Source organism: Populus trichocarpa, unplaced genomic scaffold (assembly GCF_000002775.5).
Source record: "Populus trichocarpa isolate Nisqually-1 unplaced genomic scaffold, P.trichocarpa_v4.1 scaffold_67, whole genome shotgun sequence".
NCBI lineage: Eukaryota > Viridiplantae > Streptophyta > Magnoliopsida > Malpighiales > Salicaceae > Populus > Populus trichocarpa.
Window position 1 is genome coordinate 260139 of NW_026291141.1, and position 21852 is coordinate 281990.

Here is a 21852-nt window from a genome sequence, read left to right on the forward strand (position 1 = left end):
GCTCGGGCAATTAACTTCTTTAAAGGATCTCACAATTGAAGCATTCGATAAAGTTGAGACTGTGGACTCTGAGTTCTATGGGAATTGTACTGCTATGAAGAAGCCATTTGAATCCCTCAAAACATTACGGTTTGAAGGGATGCCAGAATGGCGCGAGTGGATTTCAGACGAAGGCAGCCGGGAAGCCTTCCCTCTTCTTGAGTTTCTTTCAATCAAAGAATGCCCCAACCTTACAAAGGCCCTACCTGGTCACAACCTTCCACGTGTAACAAGACTTAAAATTAAAGGATGTGAGCAGCTCGCGACTCCACTTCCTAGGATTCCTAGGCTGCACTCTCTCTCTGTTTCTGGATTCCACTCCCTAGCGTCCCTACCCGAGGAAATTGAGCAAATGGGTTGGTCACCCTCTGATTTAGGAAAAATTAATATCAAGGGCTGGGCTTCTCTCAAATGCATCTCACTGGACTTGTTCCCCAAGCTAACTACTCTTTCTATCTCTGACTGTCCAGATCTCGAATCACTATGTGCACATGAAAGACCCCTCAATGATCTCACCTCTCTCCATTCTTTGGAAATCGAGCAGTGCCCTAAATTAGTTTCATTTCCCAAAGGAGGGTTACCTGCTCCAGTCTTAACAGAACTTACGTTACGACATTGCAGAAATTTGAAGCAGTTGCCTGAGAGGATGCCTTCCCTCCTTCCATCCCTTGACTTTTTGGGAATATTTGGTTGTTCAGAAGTTGAGTTGTGTCCAGAAGGCGGTTTTCCCTCCACATTACACTTTCTTTGGATTCGTAATTGCAACAAACTCATTGCAGGCCGCATGCAATGGGGCTTGCAAACGCTCACTTCTCTTTCAGTGTTTTTTATTGGTGAAGACGAAAATGTTGAATCCTTCCCTGAAGAGATGCTGCTGCCCTCAAGTCTTACATATCTTAACATCTCTGACCTACAACACCTGAAATCTCTTGACTACAAGGGGCTTCAACACCTCACCTCCCTTAAACAATTGAATATACATGACTGCCCTCTGCTTGAGTCAATGCCAGAAGAAGGGTTGCCCTCCTCCCTTTCTGCTCTTTTTATTGTAGATTGTCCTATGCTGGGTGAAAGTTGTGAAAGAAAAGGTAAATATTGGCCCAAGATTTCTCACATTCCTATCCTAAGTATTAACCGAGCAAAAAGTAGCTTTTCTTTCAATCGTCCAACATATTTTTTGAGGTATTGCTCCTAGAAAGCTGTATGTTTTTATTTGTTGTATGTTGAAATACAGATAATTTCTTCCATAATTATTGTCTCTCATTCATCTCCATAAATAATAATCATCATTCTATTTCAATAATAATCATCAAATGCGGCAAATAAACATCACATGCTTCAGATTTTGAACTGCCAGCGCCGTCCTTAAAAAACAAGTGTCCATCTTAAAAGATTAAAAAATATTTAAGTAATCTGCAACAGATTTTTCATTGTTGACGCGGCAAAATCAAAATTCAAAATTTAAGTAATCAAAATTCAAAAATCTCCGTTCTCTCCTTTTCTCCTTTTCCGCATCTCCAAAAATTCAAAATCCAAAAACTTTTGATTTATCTATTTTATTATTACTTAACTTTTCTTGAAGTTTACTTTCATAAAAGATCTTTTATAGATATAAAAAGAAGAGATAATATAAAATTCATCCGTATTGGAATCACAATTCAGAATCAAGTGAAAGTGGCCAATGTCACTGAAGAGAAAGGATTAAAGCACAGAAAGTCATCATCTTGAGAACTCACAGCAAAGAGTTCATTGTTTTGCAGTAGATACGTAGCTATATTAACAACAATACTTCCAGCATGCACAAATGCGACTTCTTGATGGTTACGCTGCTAAAGACATTTACAAATCCCCATCAATACTGGTGTTTATTCCTCATGATGATCCAGTGAGCTCACAATAAAAGAAAACCTCGGCATTACTAGTAAATCGTCACTGCAAGCATGGAAGAGATTCAGGTAGGAATTACCCTTGTCTTCATTGAGAGGCTTTAACCTCCCTAGCTCCTTCATCAGCAGGCCCATTGTTTGATGCATCCTCTGAAGCGTCTAAGCAAGGATTGCTTTTACACTGACTTACAGGCTGAGCATTGGTCAAGAGACTAGAAAGTTGAGACCCCTTTTGCGAAAAGTTTGGTTTACCTTTCGGAGTCTCAGACAGGCTTCCCGTTGACAGCTTTACTAGGCCATTGTCTTGTGCTCACACGGGAGCTTAATTGAAAAAGGTGATTCAGGTGTCTCAGGATGCTTCCCAGGAATATCCATCGGTCTATGAAACAGCAAATGAGCCACAGTCCGGTCTACGGGATTTGTCTCTGTTTCCACCTCAGGCATCTTAACCACCCTGCAGTATACTCATAAAATCCATGAGGAAAATGACAGGCAAGTTTGAGATTGCCATACTCTAAACAAATTGATAAACAAATTGATAAACACTTGATTAATAATTTTGTGCATACAAATTGAATAATTTGAAATGGGAAGGACGAGATGTAAAGGAACAAACCCATTGGAACAAGGAACAATCACATTGTCGCTTACAACAAAAAATCGAGTTTCAGATCAAAAGAGCGTATGGTTTTGGCTGGAAGTGTCCCATTGAGACATAGATGAGCCGATTAGAAGATGATTTGAGTTCTTAAATTTTCTTGCTTAAAATGTAATGTAACATGAATCTGCAGATGATCATTATATTAGAAGGGAAATTTAATTTTGCCCTATTTATCTAAAGTTGTGCAAGTTCTCTGCATTGATGATTTCAGTGAATCTGTACAGATCTTGTTTTCCTTCTATTTGTCCTTGAATAAACTTATTGCACTTGCTTAACATTCTTTGTCTCTCTCTCTTAGTTAAATCTAGCAAAATTTATCAGGTATGTTGTGCCACTCATTTAGACTTGGATGTGCGTGTTTAGCTCTCCTTTTCGGATTAAGGTGATTATGCACAAATTCACTGGAATCAACATTGCAGAAAACTTGCATAGATTTTGTTAATATTGGAAAAATTAAATTTCCTTTTCTAATTAAATGAAAATCTCTACTAAATATTATGCTATTTGAATTGTCACCTCATGACTACTTGCTGCACTGCACTCATGAATGCTGCACCAGGGTAAAGCTACAAATGTCAGTTTTTAATATCTGCCTCTACCTAGCTCGGCCTACAATACCAAAGTTTCTCTCCTACAAATGCCAGTTTAATATCTGCCTCTACCATAACAGAACCAGTGGAAGCGAACTACTACATATTTGATCAACAAGGTCAAATTCAGTCAAGTTTTTAAGGAAATCCAGTGAAAGAGGAACCTAAAATTTTCTGTTTAGATTTTCTTCTACTTCTAAGAACAAGCGCGGCCTTAATTGAATTGTTTCAGTCACTATTCCTCCATTGTAAATAGAGGATACCGCTTTCAATATTTATTTCTAGAATTAGAATGGAAAACAGAAAATGGTGATGGCATTAAAAGATCCTAATCTAACATTTCTATAGAGCAAAAATGTTTAAAAAAAGAGAGGATAGATTAAATTTGAAAACAGAAGCATGAGAAATGCATTGCCTTAACCAACCTTCTTTGACTGCTGGTTTCCTCTTTTGCAGCAACTTGTTCGTCCCTGCTACTATTGTTTGTACTGCCAGTATCACTAGCATAATGCCTTTGCATTGCACTTTGAGCCAGCCGGAACAAGCTATCCCGAATACAAAGTCTAATTCTGACATCCAACTGTTGTAAAACATTGGTTTGGAATCGTAACCAATTCTTGAAGCATGTAGAGTACTGTGTCCTCCATTGAATAATCATTAACCGCCAGAGAGACTGTATTGGAATCGTCTTGCTCAATAGGCGAGTTTGGGTCAAATGAAGCAAGTGTACTTAGATCCTCTACTTCAGGGCCAGCTCCTTCAACATGCTGAATTTGATTTTCTTGGGAACACTTTTGATGAACAAGCTGCTGCTGCTGTTTCTGAATGGCAAGCATTGCCTGCATTTGTTGCCGCCTCCTTAATTTTTCAATCTTTTCCTGAGGTGTCATTCTCTGGGGTTTCACTGGACAGTCAGCTAACTTGTTTATAGGATTTGCATTGCCTGAAACTTCATAACCAGAAATTTTAGGTCGATGATTAAATGACTAGAAATTTTGTTGGAAAGTCAGAAAACTTTAACAGGATTCGCATTACCTGAAGAAACTTCATAACCAGAAGCTAAAGGTTGATGCTTAAAATCCCCAGACTGAATGTGGGACAACCCAGGCATAGAATATGGATTTGTAATACTCGTATGCAGAAGGGGCCACAAATGGATTGGATATCTGCTGGTACTGCAACTGCTCGGAACCCTGTAGCTGCTTCTGTTGGCTGAGAATTGAAGGGGGAGAAGATTGCTTAATTTGGGGTGCTAAATGATCCTTAAGTTGACAGGCTGGGATTCCAGATGAAGTCCATTTTCCATAAAAATCTTGGTATGATTTCAGTTCACCTTTTTCTTCCAGTTTTTCCCGACCTTTCAAGATCTTCTTTTGCCTGTGAGTCTGATCACAGAACTATAAACATATGAATAGACAAATTACTTAGAATAGATCAACGTTTTAACCATCTAGACCTGCAGGGGAGAGTGACTAAGGCACAGTTAGTATTTTAATTAAGTACATGGTTTGTAAGGATAAATTCAATGTTATTTTTTTTTTTTAACTGTAACTTATGATCCAAAGGGCTTCTATTGTTCAGAATATATTGAGGTATTAGCTAAACTAGGCAAAGCAAACAGAATTTGCATGTCCCTGGGAAGAGTGGATGTCATGCTAGAAATATAAATAACTGATGCCTCCTGAATTTTCACATGTTATTCCTTTCTCCTTCCTACTCACAGAAAACCACACAATGGCTTTACTTTAGGCAATCGATATCATGGTTAAGTCATGGGAAGCTGAAATGACATCTCTGTCAGGCATTTCAGCTTCCCATGACTTAACCATGATATCGATTCCCATCTTGATAATTATAGAAGTGATGACTAAATCATGTAAATCCATATTCACCCAACATCCAAGTTTATTCTCATTCCAAAAAATAAAACTAAAAATAATAGCAAGAAATATGAAGAGACGAAGAGGAATTTAAATAATATAATTTCTCTTTTCTGTCGCCATTTTCCATTCCAGAGAAGTACTCGGGAAGTCTTAATAAGTTCAAGTGTAAGGTAACTTTTACCCTTCCCAGCTCTAATTAGGTTTCGCTGTCCCTCCAATCTAATTTAAGATCTAATATGAGGAAACCACACTGTATTAGTGAAAGGATCACAATATCAAGATTTTCCAACTTCAATTCACTGATATAACTTTTCTTGAATCCTGGACAAAAGAACTTAGAACATCAAAAGATCATAGCAGGATTCTAAAAAACAAAGATTGTATTTGGTGCTTATTGAGTCTAAAAGTTATCCTGGATGAAAAGGGTAAAAATCAGTAACATGTCTGGTTCAGTATCAAGATTTTGAAAATATCAAAAGGAAGAAAAAAAAAAGGTACCTTGTTTGCTAATTCATTTGGAAAAGCACCATTTTCCTCTGTCAGTTGAGAGTTAGCCGCCGTGTTCTTTCCCACAACAGCCAAATCTGTCTGCAAAAGCACAATAAATAAATAAAAATAAATGCTAAGCTTCTCTCAGCTCCTGCACTTGAGCATGGGGCATTAATAAGTGAACTCATTACTGAAAATTGAGTTGCTATACCTGCTCCTTCAGTATAGGCTTGTTTTTACCTTCATCATATTCTACATGATCAAGGCTTGCCTGAGTATTCTGCAGACCATGAGATGCAGGATCGTTCATTTTTCCATAGCCAAGGGTAAACAGCCGGTCCTCTTCTTGTGCATACTCTTCTCTCGAAGCCACAGATATTGGAAAGGGCTTTACCGGGCTTTTAGTTATATCTTTAGAAGAAGACTGTTAGAGGTCTAGGCGCGGGGCGCGCCAACGAAGGCACATTGCCTAGAATTCGGCAGCGATGGACTGCGGCAGAAACGAATTCGGCAGGCAGCGTGCATGGTCTGTGCAAGTCTTTGAGCTGGCGACTTGGCATGGACGTGGGGCTTAGACAATGGACCTTCTAAGTCAGCAGCTGATGCAGCAGAAATTGGCAATTGGGGGCTGCCAAGTAGACAGCCAGGAAATGGGGGAAGTGGCAGCTTCATGGGAAGCAAAACGTGGGAGCATAAAATGGGGTGTTCTCCATGCCACTAAGTCCTGGAAACATGGGATCATGGATGAGAGGTAGTGCTCCACTATATCCTGAAAACATGGGATCATGGGTTCGAGAAAGTGCTCCACTAGGTCCCGAAAATAGGGGTTAATGGGGGGGAGCTTGCTGCTCATATTTGTCTATAAATAGGCTGCCAAGCCTCTGTTGTGGAGCTTGCGATTTGTGCATAGCACACACCATATTTGTGTATTCCTTTGTTGATGAGATAAATAAAGGTTGAGAGGGATTCTTGTAAAACTCTTGTGTGCTTGTGTTGCTTGTGTTTACTTGTTGTCTACGACGAGGCGAGTGTGAGAACCTCCTTGGGTGAGCGAAACACATAGTCGTAGGAAAACACGAGTGAAAGGGTGAGGCAAGGCTGAGTCTAGTTGGGACTAGACTGCCGCATTGGGTTAAGTTTCGTTGCGAAAAATTAACCCCGTGACAATTGGTATCAGAGCACGGTTGATTCTAAAAACGTGCAGCGAAAGTCATGGAAGCTATTCGGGAACGGTTGACGCGTCTTGAGACCTTGATAGGGTCGGAGGAAGAAGACGAAGAACGTTCTATTGTTGATCGCTTGAAGGAAGCTGTGGAAAGCGCTGAAAGGGCTGAGAGCTTGTACATTTCTCTTGCGGCAGAATCGAGTGAACGATTGGCTACTATCGAAGAGACAATTGCCATTCTGAAGAAGGCAGTGACAAGCGCTCCTATTGGGGTAAGTACTTCTAAACCTAAAGTGCCTGAACCAAAGTGTTTTGGTGGGGCAAGAAGTTCCAAAGAGCTTGAGAATTTCTTGTGGGACATGGAGCAATACTTTAGCGTTGCGAAGATTAGCGTGGCTGAACAAGTGGATCTTACCGTGATGTATCTCACGGGTGATGCAAAGCTTTGGTGGCGGACGAGAACCAAAGAGGACTTAAGTGCTGGACGTCCAAAGATTGAGACATGGGATTGTCTCAAGAAGGAGCTAAAGGAGCAGTTCCTTCCGAACAATACATCCTGGATAGCGCGGGAGGAATTGAAAAGGCTCAAACACGATAGATCAATTCGTGAGTATGTTAAAGCTTTCAGTTCCTTGATTCTCGACATTGAGAATATGTCCGAGGAGGACAGGTTGTTCAACTTCATGTCCGGATTGCAAACTTGGGCGCAAGCGGAACTAAGGCGACAGAACGTAAAGGATCTGTCCTCCGCTATTGCTGCTGCGGACAGCTTGATTGATTTTAAATCAACTACAAGAGAGGGCTATACATCAACCTCCTTCAAGTCTAAGGGAAGAAACAAGGAGGAAAGAACGAGGAAGAAGTTCGGTGGGGGTGCATCGAGGGCTACTGCCGCGGAGAAGGGCAAGGCCAAGTTTATGGGTGCACAAGGTAAGAGTACTAAACCGAACTTTACTTGCTTCATTTGTGATGGTCCTCACTTTGCGAGGGAATGTCCGAAGAGGGAGAAGTTGAATGCTATTCGGGCTGGGGATAGCGATGAAGGGGAAGGGGTAGTTACGCACGTCAATCCTATGCGTGTGATAAACTGCCTGGTAGCTAAATCAGAGGATGGGGCTGCCGAAACCCGCCCTGTCGATAAAGACTTGGCGAGGATTGATGCACTGCGGAAAGGGAAGTCAGGGGCTACGGACAATCTAATGTATGTGAAGATTGGGATAAATGGCAAAGACGTGAATGCTATGCTGGATTCAGGCGCAACCCACACGTTTGTGGCAGATCGGCTGGTGAAAGAACTTGGCCTGCGGCTGAGTGACAGCCACACATCAATGAAGGCAGTAAACTCGAAGGCACAGAGGATTGCTGGGATGTCTTATGATGTGCCGATAATGCTGGATCAGTGGAGAGGCAAGCAGGATGTGCTGGTCGTAAGTCTTGATGATTACGATATTATTCTTGGCCTTGATTTCTTACGAAAAGCCAAGGTTGTTTTGATGCCATATCTCAATGGAATGATGATTGCGAGTGAGGGATGCCCTTGTTTTGTCCCATGTTGTAATATCGCAGCTGTGAATGTTGTGAAAAGGGGAAAAAGCGTGGTCTCGGCAATTGCTATTGATAAAGCATTGCGGAAAGGAGGGGAAGTGTTTCTAGCGACAATAGTCGACGAGAAGGCAGACTGTTGTGGTGAGGTGCCGAAAGAAATTGCTAGCGTGCTGCAGCAATTCGAAGATGTGATGCCGCCTCAGCTACCGAAGAAACTCCCGCCCAGGAGGGCCATCGACCATCGAATTGAGCTGGTGCCGGGGGCAAAGCCACCATCTCAAGCCCCTTATCGAATGTCGCCAAGGGAATTGGCAGAATTGAGGAAACAATTGGAAGAGCTGATTGACTCAGGGTTTGTCCGGCCTTCCAAGGCTCCGTATGGTGCTCCGGTTTTGTTTCAAAAGAAGGCGGATGGAAGCCTTCGCATGTGTGTGGACTACCGAGCGCTAAACAAGGTAACAATCAAAAACAAATATCCTGTTCCTTTAATTCAGGATTTGATGGACAGATTGTGTGGAGCCTCAATCTTTACGAAATTGGACTTGCGATCGGGGTATTGGCAAGTGCGGGTTGCTGACGGTGATGAGCATAAAACTACTTGTGTGACAAGGTATGGCTCCTATGAGTTTCTAGTTATGCCATTTGGCCTAACAAATGCTCCAGCAACATTTTGTAATCTAATGAATGACGTGTTATATGATTTCTTAGACAATTTTGTGGTAGTCTACTTAGATGACATTGTAATCTATAGTAGAGGCATTGAAGATCATGTAACTCATCTCTCTAAAGTCCTAAGTAGGTTGAAAGAATATGAATTGTATGTAAAGAGAGAAAAGTGTGAGTTTGCAAAAGCTGAAATTATGTTCTTAGGCCACTTGATTGGAGAAGGACAGGTGAAGATGGATCCACGGAAGATTCAAGCCATCGTTGAATGGTCAGCACCAAAATCAGTCCCGGAATTGAGGTCATTTTTGGGGCTTGCAAACTACTACAGACGATTCATTGAGGGTTATAGCAAGAAGACAACTCCTCTCTCGGATCTCCTCAAGAAGAGTCGGAGATGGGAATGGACGGTTGACTGCCAGCAAGCTTTTGAGAAGCTGAAGACAGCGGTAGCGTCAGCTCCCGTTTTGGGGCTGCCTGATTTTGAGAAGCCTTTCGAAGTGCATACTGATGCTTCAGATAGGGCTATTGGTGGAGTGCTGGTGCAAGAGGGACATCCGGTTGCTTTCGAGAGTCGGAAGCTAAATGACGCGGAACAGAATTACTCGACGCATGAGAAAGAAATGACGGCAGTAGTGCACTGCCTTGGCATATGGAGAGTATATCTGTTGGGGCCGAAATTCGTTGTCAAGACTGACAATGTTGCCAACACATTCTTCTGGACGCAGAAGAAATTGTCGCAGCGACAAGCTCGGTGGCAGGAATTCTTGGCCGAATATGATTTTGTATGGAAGCACAAACCGGGAAGCCACAATCAGGTTGCGGATGCTCTTAGCAGACGCGAGGTAATTGCTACTGTTCTTGCTATTGCTCAGGTGGAGTCGGACATGCTGTGTCGACTTCGTCAAGCTGCGGGGGAAGACGCAGCGTACAAGAAACTGGTTGAGCTTGTACAAGAAGGGACAATACGGAGGTATTGGCTGGAACAAGACCTACTCTATGCAAAGGGGGGTCGAATCTTCGTGCCAAAGGGAGAGCTGCGGAAACATTTATTGATGGAGACTCATGATCCGCAGTGGGCTGGACATCCAGGTAGAGAAAGGATGGTTGCTCTCCTATCACAGACTTATTATTGGCCGAAGATGGAGGAGGACGTAGAACTCTATGTCAGGACTTGTCTAGTGTGCCAACAAGACAAGACTTTGCGGCAGCGTGAGGCAGGCTTGTTACAGCCGCTGCCGATTCCAGAAAGACCGTGGGTGTCGGTCTCAATGGATTTCATTGTTGGTTTTCCAAAGGTGGATGGCATGAACACAATCATGGTTGTTGTGGACAGATTCACTAAGTATGCGGTGTTTGTTGCTGCCCCGACGGTGTGTACAGCCGAAGTGGCCGCTGAATTATTCTACCGCAACGTGGTGAAGTACTTTGGAGTACCTTCTGACATTGTAAGTGATCGTGATGTGCGATTCACGGGCAGATTCTGGACAGCATTGTTCAACATGATGGGAACAAGGCTGAAGTTTTCCACTGCCAATCACCCGCAAACTGATGGGCAGACGGAAAGGATAAATGCTTTGTTGGAGGAATATTTGAGACACTACGTGACAGCGACGCAGCGAAACTGGCTGGAGTTGCTGGATAGTGCGCAGTTTTGCTATAATCTTCAAAAATCCTCGGCAACGGAAGCAAGTCCGTTTGAGCTGGTTTTGGGAGCCCAACCCCAAACTCCTGCGGAGATTGCAGTGCAGGTATCGGGTGGGAAGAGTCCAGCGGCATACAGGTTTGCGATGGAGCGGCAGGAGCTATTCGAGCAAGCGCAAGATAGCTTGCGCAAGGCAAGGAAAAGAATGCTCAAATATGCCAATCAAAAGCGGAGATTGCTAGAATTCAGTGTGGGTGACAAGGTGTTGCTCAAGCTAACTCCGCAGATTTGGAAGAAAATTCTGGGGACGAAGCACCGAGGGCTGGTGCCAAGGTACGATGGACCTTTCGAAGTCATCGAAAAGGTAGGCGCTGTTGCCTATAGGCTGAAGCTGCCCGAACGGCTGAAACTTCATCCTACGTTTCACGTAAGTTACTTGCGGCCTTTCTATGAAGATCACGAGGATCCGAAAAGAAGTAAGTCGCAACGAGCTCCTCCTACGATTCATAAACAATTTGACGATGGGATTGTCAAGATTATGGATCATCGTAGACTCGGCCAACATCGAAAGAATCGGCGGACAGAATTCTTGATAAAATGGAAGAAAAATGAGGAGGTTTCATGGGAGAAAGACACTGACTTGTGGCAATTTGAGGATCAAATACAAGACTACCTCACATCTATTCCGACGAGGACGTCGGACTCTTCTAGTGGGGGTGGTTTGTTAGAGGTCTAGGCGCGGGGCGCGCCAACGAAGGCACATTGCCTAGAATTCGGCAGCGATGGACTGCGGCAGAAACGAATTCGGCAGGCAGCGTGCATGGTCTGTGCAAGTCTTTGAGCTGGCGACTTGGCATGGACGTGGGGCTTAGACAATGGACCTTCTAAGTCAGCAGCTGATGCAGCAGAAATTGGCAATTGGGGGCTGCCAAGTAGACAGCCAGGAAATGGGGGAAGTGGCAGCTTCATGGGAAGCAAAACGTGGGAGCATAAAATGGGGTGTTCTCCATGCCACTAAGTCCTGGAAACATGGGATCATGGATGAGAGGTAGTGCTCCACTATATCCTGAAAACATGGGATCATGGGTTCGAGAAAGTGCTCCACTAGGTCCCGAAAATAGGGGTTAATGGGGGGGAGCTTGCTGCTCATATTTGTCTATAAATAGGCTGCCAAGCCTCTGTTGTGGAGCTTGCGATTTGTGCATAGCACACACCATATTTGTGTATTCCTTTGTTGATGAGATAAATAAAGGTTGAGAGGGATTCTTGTAAAACTCTTGTGTGCTTGTGTTGCTTGTGTTTACTTGTTGTCTACGACGAGGCGAGTGTGAGAACCTCCTTGGGTGAGCGAAACACATAGTCGTAGGAAAACACGAGTGAAAGGGTGAGGCAAGGCTGAGTCTAGTTGGGACTAGACTGCCGCATTGGGTTAAGTTTCGTTGCGAAAAATTAACCCCGTGACAAAGACCATAGCTCATCAGCATTACCAAGATTTACATTGCCAAATATTGGGTCATCATTGCTGCAAAATCACCACTTGTGAGGATATTGAGTCAGATGGTTATCACTGTTCTCCAACAAAATCAAGATAAAATATAAGAACATTAGTGAAGAACAGAAATGCAGGAAAGCCCTTCCACAATTGAACACGCTCACCAATTCCTTGCAAATCCTCAAGTCATATTTTAGATTTTTTTTTTTAATTAACTTGAATATCTTGATGAGTTTGTGTCCATCTCAACTAAATCTCACAAATTTTAAAATTAATAATTATATAAACCTTCAATAATTTTAAAAGTACTCAAACTTGAAATTATTAAAGAATAAACTAAATGTATAATAAATTAAACTACTTTTCATAATTCTTTTTAAGTGTATAATATGTTGCAGTTGGGGCAAAATTAATAATTTTTAATGTTTCCATTACTGAAATGCTTTGGAGAAGCGCGTGCGGCTTCTTTGCTGGCCAAAAACTAACTTCTACTTTGTTGTTTGGAGAAGAGCATCAAGGGCTGGGTGGTGGTGGGCCACATGTAAGTGGATTTCTTTTTCTGCATTTTTTTCCCCTCTCTTATGGTAAATTACAAAAGTTTTCTTTTATTTTTTTTTATAAAGAATTTGATTTTTATTATTTGATTTTTATTTATTTTATTTTTATTTTTTATAAATTTATTTTTTTTTAATTTTATCCCTTATCATTTGATTTTATTTAATTTTTATACCAAGTTTGGCCCTTATTCTTTTAAGTGCTATTTATTTATTATCTTTTTTCTAATTAAATTTTCTTTTCAAATTCATTTCTTAATATTTGATTTCAATTTATTTTAATGTCAAATTTGATTAATTTTCTTTTTATTACTATATGTTTTGTTTTAAATCCTTTTTAAATTATATTTTTCTCTAGTTTTATCTCTTATTATCTTGTGATAAAAAATTTAACTTCATTATTTTTTAGGGCTTGTCTTTTGTAGAGTTAGTGTTAAGCTCATAATTAAAGTTACAAGTTTTAAATATTAATACAGATTAACTTCGGGTTTTTTTTAGTTTTGTTTTATTAAATTTGTTTTTTTTTTCAAATTTTATCCTTTAATATTTGATTTATAAAAAATTTATCTCCATATTTTTTTTATATTTTTTTTATATTGTTTTTTACAAGCTATCTTAATCTTATATCCATAATTATTAGGATAAAAAAATTAACCTATGTTAACTTAAATATTTATTAAACTTATTCAATAAAATGAACGGAGTCTTTGAAAATGCTTATGTCCGATTAACTAATTATTTTCTACAATAAAAAAATCTAGGACGGCTAAAATCTTGATTAAAGAGAACATTAACAAGTCTAGTAGTGTCGTTTAGAAAGAAAGCAAGAGCAGCGGATTGCGAGCGTTTATCGGGTCTTTCTGGCCTCTACATAACCTTCCAATGTTACTTCTAGGCCTCCCAAACTCCTCAAAGTTCTGGTGACAATATAATGCTATTCCGTCAAGGTAGTATGATGCTAACTTAAGTTTTTTAGAATCTCTAATCTTCTTAAGATCAAAATATTGATTGCGTCTATACAAACCATTTATGGGCATCTTCCCCATCAAAGCTGAGAAAGTCACATATGGGTTTGTGCGTCCTAAACCGAGAGTGCTCACCTTCACTAGGTAATCAAGTTATTGCAACTTATGAGTTGTTTGTTTGTCTCGGGTAGGTATTAGCCTCCCCTGTGGAAAGTTTTAGTGATCGAAGAAGGGATGTTTGTTGATAAGCTATTCCACTAATGAGACCCTTGAGTTCGTTAAACTTAGCTTCATGGTTGCTTTCAGCTTCATGGTTGCTTTCTGTGGTACCCAGTTTGTGATTGCAAGACTCCAACATTTTCATCATTTGTTCATAATCTTATGCTTGATCCTTGCTGACAGCTTCAAGGGAGCTCTCCAACTTTTTGATGTCTTGAGATCCAGTGTCAGGAGCGATCGATATTCGATCATTTGTTCACATTCCGAGGATCGATCGCTCTAATACCACTTGTAGCAAGTATGATAGAAAGATATCATATAAATATTTTTTTTTTGTGACATAATACCCCTACGATCTTCTAATGGCCATACGGTGCGTTTAGTAGGATTCAAACTTCTTCCAACGGTCACTAGATTCAAATTTGGAGCAAAGATATCATATTAATATATATTTTTTTTCTTTTATGAAAATCTTAAAAACATATCTTTCTCACTAGCACATATATAGTCATCACAACTAAAATATACATTTTTAATAACGTGATTATATAATGAGAAGGATTAATTTGTGTGATAAAGCCATCACAAATATCTGATGTAAGAACAGAGGAAGTTACAGCTTCCTATCATAATTATCATGGCCAATTAAATTTGCATCATCATGATGCATTATCCAAAATCCGAAACGTACATATTTATCTTGCGCTGCTAATTCATTTTATTCTTTCCAACTTTATTTTTTTAACTGAAAAATAATCTTTTATTCTTGTACTGCACAGGCATGTGTTGGCAAAAGTCGTGCGCGATATATATTTCTGAAGATACATATGGCTGGTGATTAGCGGATGATGGTGTCATTAAGCCTCTTGGTGTGTCCCCTCATCCTTTCTGCTTATCGTCTAGTCCATTTGCAGCTTCAATGGCTACTATCAGTTGCTTTGGAACCTGATATCACTAGTCTCATTATGGTACAGACAAGCTCAGGATGATCAATCCTTGAGAATCCACATCCAACCAGAAATAAACAGAATTTCGAGCATAAATGACTCGAGGAAACACTATCGCCATTAGTTTGGGAATCAGAAACACTATCATAAATGCTAGGTCCCCACTTGCCAGGACTGCTTTGGCACCTCCTTCAATCCTAGTTTGGGAAACAGAAGCACTCTATCACCATTAGTTTTCACCGAGGAAGACAGCACCCCCATTCCCTCCTCCTGTGCTGATGAGAGAGAGATACAAAGGATTTGCCCAACATTGAAGTATGCAACTGTCTATGGTTAGCCTTCCACTTTCGTGATGCAAGCAGCAACCAAGCCCTTCCTCACTGTCAGGTTTGCTATTTTGCAAGTAGACAAGAACTCCAGGGCACTGCATAAAGAAATGATTGATTCACGAAGCCTGACTCCTTCGAATTTGAAAGGTTAGAATCATTGGAAGAGAAAGAAGAAAGGGTGTAAATGACAGCGGAATGCTATTATACCATCTGCCAAGGTAATGCCAAGTCTAGTTGCGAGGTATTTATATCATAATTGTTAAATATTAGATTGTTGCCGCATACCAAGCAAAGAGGTTTGTTTCTTTGAATATTAGAGGCAAGATGCCTCCCTCCTGCTGCAAGCAATTAGAATTGTATCACCAGGCCTATAAGGAACAGTAACCAAGATCAGTTTTTCTTTTCCGACTGAAAAATACATGAAGAGAGAAGTCACCATATGTACCTAGCCGCAGAGACAGCTGTTTCAGTGCTGGGGAAAACTCCAGGCTCTGATAAATCTTTGGCAGATCGTTCATCTCGGAGCCACATGCGAGGATGACATGCCAAGTAACGGTTGGAGTTCTTTAACATCTTGAAAACCACAGAGCCAAATGTAGTGTCACCTAATATAATCATTGGAAACCTATGCAACCACTGCCAATCCAGTTCTTTAACTTAAGTCTCTCATTGAAAATCTATCAAATCTTCCTCAGTTTTCGAACCTTAAGTAAGCAATGCGAAAGTTAAATAAATTTATCAAGGTCACTGCCATAATTCACACCAATTCCGCTCTCCAAATCTTGTTGGAGTGGGTTAACTTAAATCAACTAAATTGATGTAACTTTAAGATTATTTTAAAAAAATTAAACTGATTTTTTATAAAATTAACTAAGTTTTATTATATCAAATTAAATTATATCTAATTTAATTTAAAATTCAATCCAAGATAACAAATTATTATATTAACCTACATTAAACATTAAACGTACATAACTTTATTACTTTAGATGGGTAGGGCATGTCTTAGACAGAGTCAAATCAAATTGTTAATCTTTTTTCATCAAGGATGATCATATCCAGCCCATTAATCTTAAATATGGCTATAAAACCTTTCACTGGCCATAAAAAATAAAATCATAGAGGCCCATCAATGATTTTAGGTTCAATTTTATAAAAGACACTCCAACACAACACTGTCTAATCTTTATTTTTTAAAATATTTTTTATTTAAGATATATTAAAATTATTTAATATATATATATATATATATATATATATATATTTTTTTTTTTTAAAAAAAAAACTTTGTTTCACCCCAAAAACGAAGTAACAGTGAATAATAAAAGTAAACCATGGCGGAAAGTATGGACACCTTTAACGGCAACCGCGCTTCGATTCACGGTGTTTTCAGCCGTGCGATCGATGCCTGGCGGAGTTGGTAGACGACAGGTCGACACAGAGCTACAGGTACTACATTTCTTGAAGGACAGTTTTGGAAATGCACAAAGACCGTGGCTATGATGTGGCTGACACAGAACTCACTCGCTCACTCATGGAGTTCCGTTCCATTTTTGGAAATTGCCCTGATCTTGATAGCCTCTGCTTCTCTATTTCTCTCCGCTCCAATCCGTACAAGAAGGTACGCTCATTTCGATTATTTTGTTGAATATTTTAACCACGTTTATGATATGGATTCTTATAATAATATTTTAATGTTTTTTTTTTTAATTTAATTTGTTTATTTTCATGGGGGGGGGGTATATGTAGAGAACATAGGAAGTGTAAAGGTGGCAACTTTTTTGCTTTATTTTATACTGTATTTAAAGCCAGTGCCTTTTGATTTGGTTTGGAAGTATACTGTTTAAAATTAATGTGTTTTGGTTTTGTTTTGATTAATTTAAAGAACCCTTTTTGAAGAGAAAAAAGGCAAAGGAATTAGCTTTTTGAGTTTTGGTTTGTTGAAAATGGGTTGGTGCATATGCAAACAAAAGGGTGTTCTATGATTTTTGTTTTTTAAGATTTATTATGGGTTTTGTTTGTTTAATTTAATAAAGAAACATTTTTGAACTTTGAAGAGAGAAATTCAATCGTGCTCTTTTTTTATTGCTTATTTCTTGCAGTTTTATGACTTATTCTAGGGGTAAGCATCCTATTTTTTTTACAAGTTTTGCTCTTTGTAGGAAACATTGCTTGATGAATTGTTAAGAAATTTTGGGATCAGTTTTTTTTTTTTCTTTTTTACTCATTTGAAGTTTTCTTAAAAATCTCATGCTTGTAGGAACTTGTAAAGGTTGGAATTCTGATACAAGAACAGCTCTTGTTTAAGTAATTTCTGCAAGCAAAATTTGTATGGAAATCCTAGTCATAATTTTTTTTTTAATCTGTTCTGCAGAACCTGGTCATCTTCATGGGAACTGATGAAATTAGAACAGCAAATATCAGGGCTGTATATGGTCAAATTCTTAGCAAAGAGAGTATACAAGGGCTGATACTGATCTTGCAAAGCAAAATGAACCACTTTGCCAAGAAAGAGCCGGAGAAGTTTCCATTCAAAGTGAAGGTTTTTCAAGTACATCCCCCTGTTGTCTAAATAAATTTTCATACTGCAGATTTGTTGTAAGACAATTAGAAAGAACTTTGGGTGGCCAGACATTTTAAAGAACGATGCTAATTTCTAGCCACAAGGAGGTCATGCTACAACCGATTAGTTGTCTAAATGCTAATTTTCATACTGCAGTTTTTTTTTTTTTTTGGTGAAGTTGTCGGTGGATGAGAAAATACTGAGTTTGGACCGTAAATTGTAATGGGTCTCACAACCACAAATCTATGATTCATATGTAACCAAATATCTTGTTTTTGTTATCTGTGTTAAAAGCAAAAGCCGCTAAAAACCAAAAACACTTGCTTGTTGAACATGTTTTTAAATTGTTTTCTTAACTATTTTTTTTATTTAAAAAAACATTAATAGATGAATTTTAATAATTATATTTATAAAGAAGTTTTGGAATAAAATGATAAGAGAAGAGGAGAGAAGACATGAAGTGAAGTGTTCTTCTGCATTATGAGCACATCACGTGAAAAGAAAGATTGGCATATATATATAATAAAAGTTATTCCAATCAAACCCACTTTTTCGACGATGGGATCTCTTGGCAAATAAAGCGAGGACAAACCGAGTAAAATGTGGGACCTAACTCCAATTTCCTAGCACCCGCAAGTCCGCAACCCACGCATACACAAGCCCGTACTTTATCAATGAATGAAAAGTGATAAAAGAAGAGGAAGATAGAAGAAATTATGGCCCTGTTTGTTTGCTGGAAAGTAGTTTCTTTTTGGAAAGTAAATTCCAGGAAAGTGAATTCCGGGAAAGTATTTTCCGATGTTTGGTAGTGTAATGGAAAATAAGTTGGAAAACACTTTCCAGTGTTTGGTTATGTCATGGAAAATGAGCTGGAAAATAACTTATTAATGTTTTATTTTTCTCAAGTTTATTAAAATAATGAGGAACAAATCTTACAAATTAAAAAGTTGAATGAGAATGAAATTAAAAAAAATATAATTTCATAAATTATCTCAAATAAAATAAATAATAATCAAAATAATAGAGATCAAATCTAAAAAATTAAAAAAAAATAAAAGGTGAAGAAATTAAAATAATAATAATTAACATTTTCATAAATTATTTCAAATAAAATAAGTAACAATCAAAAGAATGAAGACCAAATTTGATAGATAAAAAATTTCAATAAAAAATGATAAGGAAAAAGCAAATAGCAATTATAAAAATAAGGACCAAAATTAATATAAAAATTAAATTTTAAGAGATGGAATTGAAAAATAAATATTCAAAACAAATTATATATAGCAATCAAAAGTTTGAGGATCAAATTTGATATAATCAGCAAATAATGACATTTCTAAATTTTTCACAACTTCTGGAAAGTGTTTTCCACCCAAATTTTTCAGAAAAACACTTTCCTGAAAACCAAGCCAAATTTTCCTTTGACTGGAAAGTGTTTTTCGTTGACCAACTTTTCTAATGGCAAACAAACACAAGAAAGTTTGGAAAGTGGTTTCCCGGAAATCACTTTCCGGAAAACAAACACAGCCAAAAGGGAAAACACTTTCCTGAAAACCAAACCAAATTCGAAAAGTATTTTCGTTGACTAGAAAATGTTTTCCGTTGACCGAAAAGTGTTTCCGTTGACCGGAAAGTGTTTTCCGTTGACCAACTTTCCTAATGGCAAACAAACACAGGAAAGTTTGGAAAGTGGTTTCCCGGAAAGTGAATTCCGGAAAACAAACATGGCCAAAGTGAAGTCTTCTTCTGCATTATTAGCACATCACGTGAAAAGAAAGATTATATTGCGTATATAATAAAATGTGGGACCTAACTCCATTTTCCTAGCACCCGCAGCCCACGCATACAAAAGCTCATACACACACATTTTTTTTTTATTCGAGAAAACCTCACCTTCCGGAAAGTGTATTTTGTGGGTCCAGGTGAGTGAGTAAAACCCCGGTTATCCCAGGCTCTTACAAGAGGTGCACGCCCTGACTCGAACTCGAGACCTCCTGTGCAGATCTCAAACCCTTTGCCATCACGCTACGCCCCTTGGGGACTCATATACACACATCCAAAACAATATTCATAAAATTAATTAACATAGATTATGATATAAAAAAATTACATTTGTTAGCAAAATACACGTATTATATATACATATACACACACACATGCCCACACTCCGCCATGATATTTTTCTTCTATTATTGTATTGGTTGTCAAACCCAAGTCATTTGGGTCCGACTTGATTCCAGACCCATGACACTTGGATCTGACATGCATAATTGCGAGACCCAAGTCGCTTGAATCTGACCTAATTGCTAGACTTAAGCCACTTGGGTCTGGCGTGGTTACCAGACTCAAGCTGTTTGGGCCTTTATTTTTTTTCTTTTGATAATTGTGCGGATGACATGTCGTTCGCCACAGTTGAATTAAAAAAAAAGACATGTTGCTCATCATACCCAAATTCTGGCCACCATAGTTGCCGAAAACTCAGGGTAGCTAGTTTTTTTCTTTTAGAAATCTATTCTCAACCCAAAACACCTAAAAATCACATTAATAACCTTTTTAAACCAATTCTTAACTCCATAAGTGCAAAAAACTGGTCACAAACCCAAAATCAACCAAAAAACCAATTTCTTCTAGATATCATATCCAATTGTTTTAGGCACTTTAAAAGTAAAAAACACTAAAGCCAAACTTCCATCGTTATATGCAACCATTTGAAACAAAACTCTAACATTTTGGTAGTCGGAATCAAAGAAATGATGTTTTTCTCCTTTTAGACCATCCCCTCTCTCTCTCCTCTCACCCATCAGTACTTAGATCTGGAAAACCCTGACAGCCCAAGGCCCTTGGGCCTGGTGTGGGTGTTAGACCAATAGCGCTTGGGCCTGACGCCTAAGATTTGCATAATTTTCATGAGCCAGATAAATGTAATGGTTTTGTTAAGGACCAAAATAGTCATGAAAAGTGCTGAATGGCCTGAGGATAACTGATAATTCCTTGTGAACCTCTGATGTATTGTTAAGAAAAAAAATAAATACCTCTGCCAAACACCTTGGGTCTGACAAGATTTGGACTTGACATAGTTGCCAAACTCGTAACGCTTGGGTCTAGCATGGTTGCAGACCCATGGTATTTAGGACATGTTAGAAGTTTAGGGAAAGTTACACTATGGTTCTCTAATTTTTAAATAAACATAAATTATATAATTTTTGTATATAAACAATTGTCGAATTTATTATAGCAAAAATATCTGGGCAAGTATTTTGACTTGTGAGACATCAACACATGCCTCTTGTTTGTTGAACATAACATGGTTTGAACTTAAAGATTTTTTAAAAATTATTGTGAAAGCGTAGGTAAGGCATTTAGTTTGAAATCATGAAAAAAAAACAACAATATATGAAAGAATAAAATAATGAGAAAAATTTGAAAATACAGGTAAGAAACAAACCTAGAACGCAAGAGTAGAAAAGTTTGGAGCTAAAAAGAAAAGAAAACCACGGGTAAATAAAATCACATATAAATATATTTTCATAACAAAAAAATAAAATACTTGTTGATGTGTGTATCAATGAGCTAAACCCAGATGGCTAATTAATCAAAATATGGAATATGTAATGTTATGTTGGTTGTTGCATGGTTATCATGCAAAAGAAATGGGCCACACATATTAAAAAAAAAAAAACAACATAAAATGAACCAATCAAATCCAAGAGAAAAGGTCTAGAAATTTATAGAGCAAACAAATTTATGAGTCATAATATAGTTGATTAATATATTAAAGAAACCAAATAATCGTAACCGAACAATTTTAAAGCTATTTGAAGTGTCGAAAAATGTTGTTTTTAAATAAAAAAAAAATTGTCATAGCAGCAAATTCTAATCTAATCAATGAGCAGAAACCAAACCTAACAAGCCATTTAAGAGGAAAATAAGATGATGATATTTTCTAAAAAAATAAAAAATTTAATTTAATTTTAATCAGGTTAATTTATTCTTGGATTTACGTACTATATTATAGATCAATAAATCATCAGCAGTTTAATTCATTCATTGAAGCGAGCCGGGTTTAATGGTAGTGCTTTCTTTACGGTGTCTTTGTTCTTGTGCCTCAGGGTTCTATCTGAGCTCTACATCTCCTGCTTTCATGCATCACCTGCACTCTTTGTTTTTGCTCTTGTTTTTTTCTATTTTATCGCAACTTTGTAAAGTTTGGATATAAA

The 21852-nt window shown here is 38.4% G+C and overlaps 4 protein-coding genes across 18 annotated transcripts in view; 3 read left to right on the forward strand and 1 right to left on the reverse strand.

Moving 5' to 3' along the window:
• The window catches only part of LOC18097187 (putative disease resistance RPP13-like protein 1), a 97022-nt gene extending 95733 nt beyond the window's left edge, over positions 1–1289 (forward strand). For both annotated transcript variants that reach the window (XM_052449821.1, XM_052449820.1), the window contains exon 5: positions 556–1289. In XM_052449821.1, coding sequence (XP_052305781.1) covers positions 556–1234 — 679 coding nt within the window. In that variant the 3' untranslated portion in view covers positions 1235–1289. The remainder of the gene's footprint in view (positions 1–555) is intronic.
• LOC18097188 (protein LNK2) overlaps positions 1–21852 on the reverse strand; it is a 126533-nt gene that overhangs the window by 90529 nt on the left and 14152 nt on the right. For 5 of the 14 annotated variants that reach the window (XM_052449836.1, XM_052449830.1, XM_052449825.1 and 2 more), the window contains one exon: positions 5558–5647. The exons of 4 other annotated variants lie outside the window; for them this stretch is intronic. In XM_052449836.1, the coding sequence (XP_052305796.1) occupies positions 5558–5647 (90 nt within the window). Of the gene's footprint in view, positions 1–1626; positions 2380–3601; positions 3757–4211; positions 4389–4509; positions 4574–5557; positions 5648–21852 lie in introns of those variants that run through there. 5 more of the 14 variants (XM_052449832.1, XR_008058281.1, XM_052449835.1 and 2 more) reach the window with 5 other exon arrangements.
• LOC18097194 (putative disease resistance RPP13-like protein 1) overlaps positions 1–21852 on the forward strand; it is a 96588-nt gene that overhangs the window by 68670 nt on the left and 6066 nt on the right. The gene's annotated exons all lie outside the window — the stretch shown is intronic.
• LOC127904847 (DNA-directed RNA polymerase V subunit 5C-like) lies at positions 16387–17804 on the forward strand. The gene is made up of 2 exons (XM_052449838.1): positions 16387–16693; positions 17447–17804. The coding sequence occupies exons 1-2, from the start codon at positions 16553–16555 to the stop codon at positions 17642–17644; spliced, it is 339 nt and encodes a 112-aa protein (XP_052305798.1). The 5' UTR covers positions 16387–16552; the 3' UTR covers positions 17645–17804.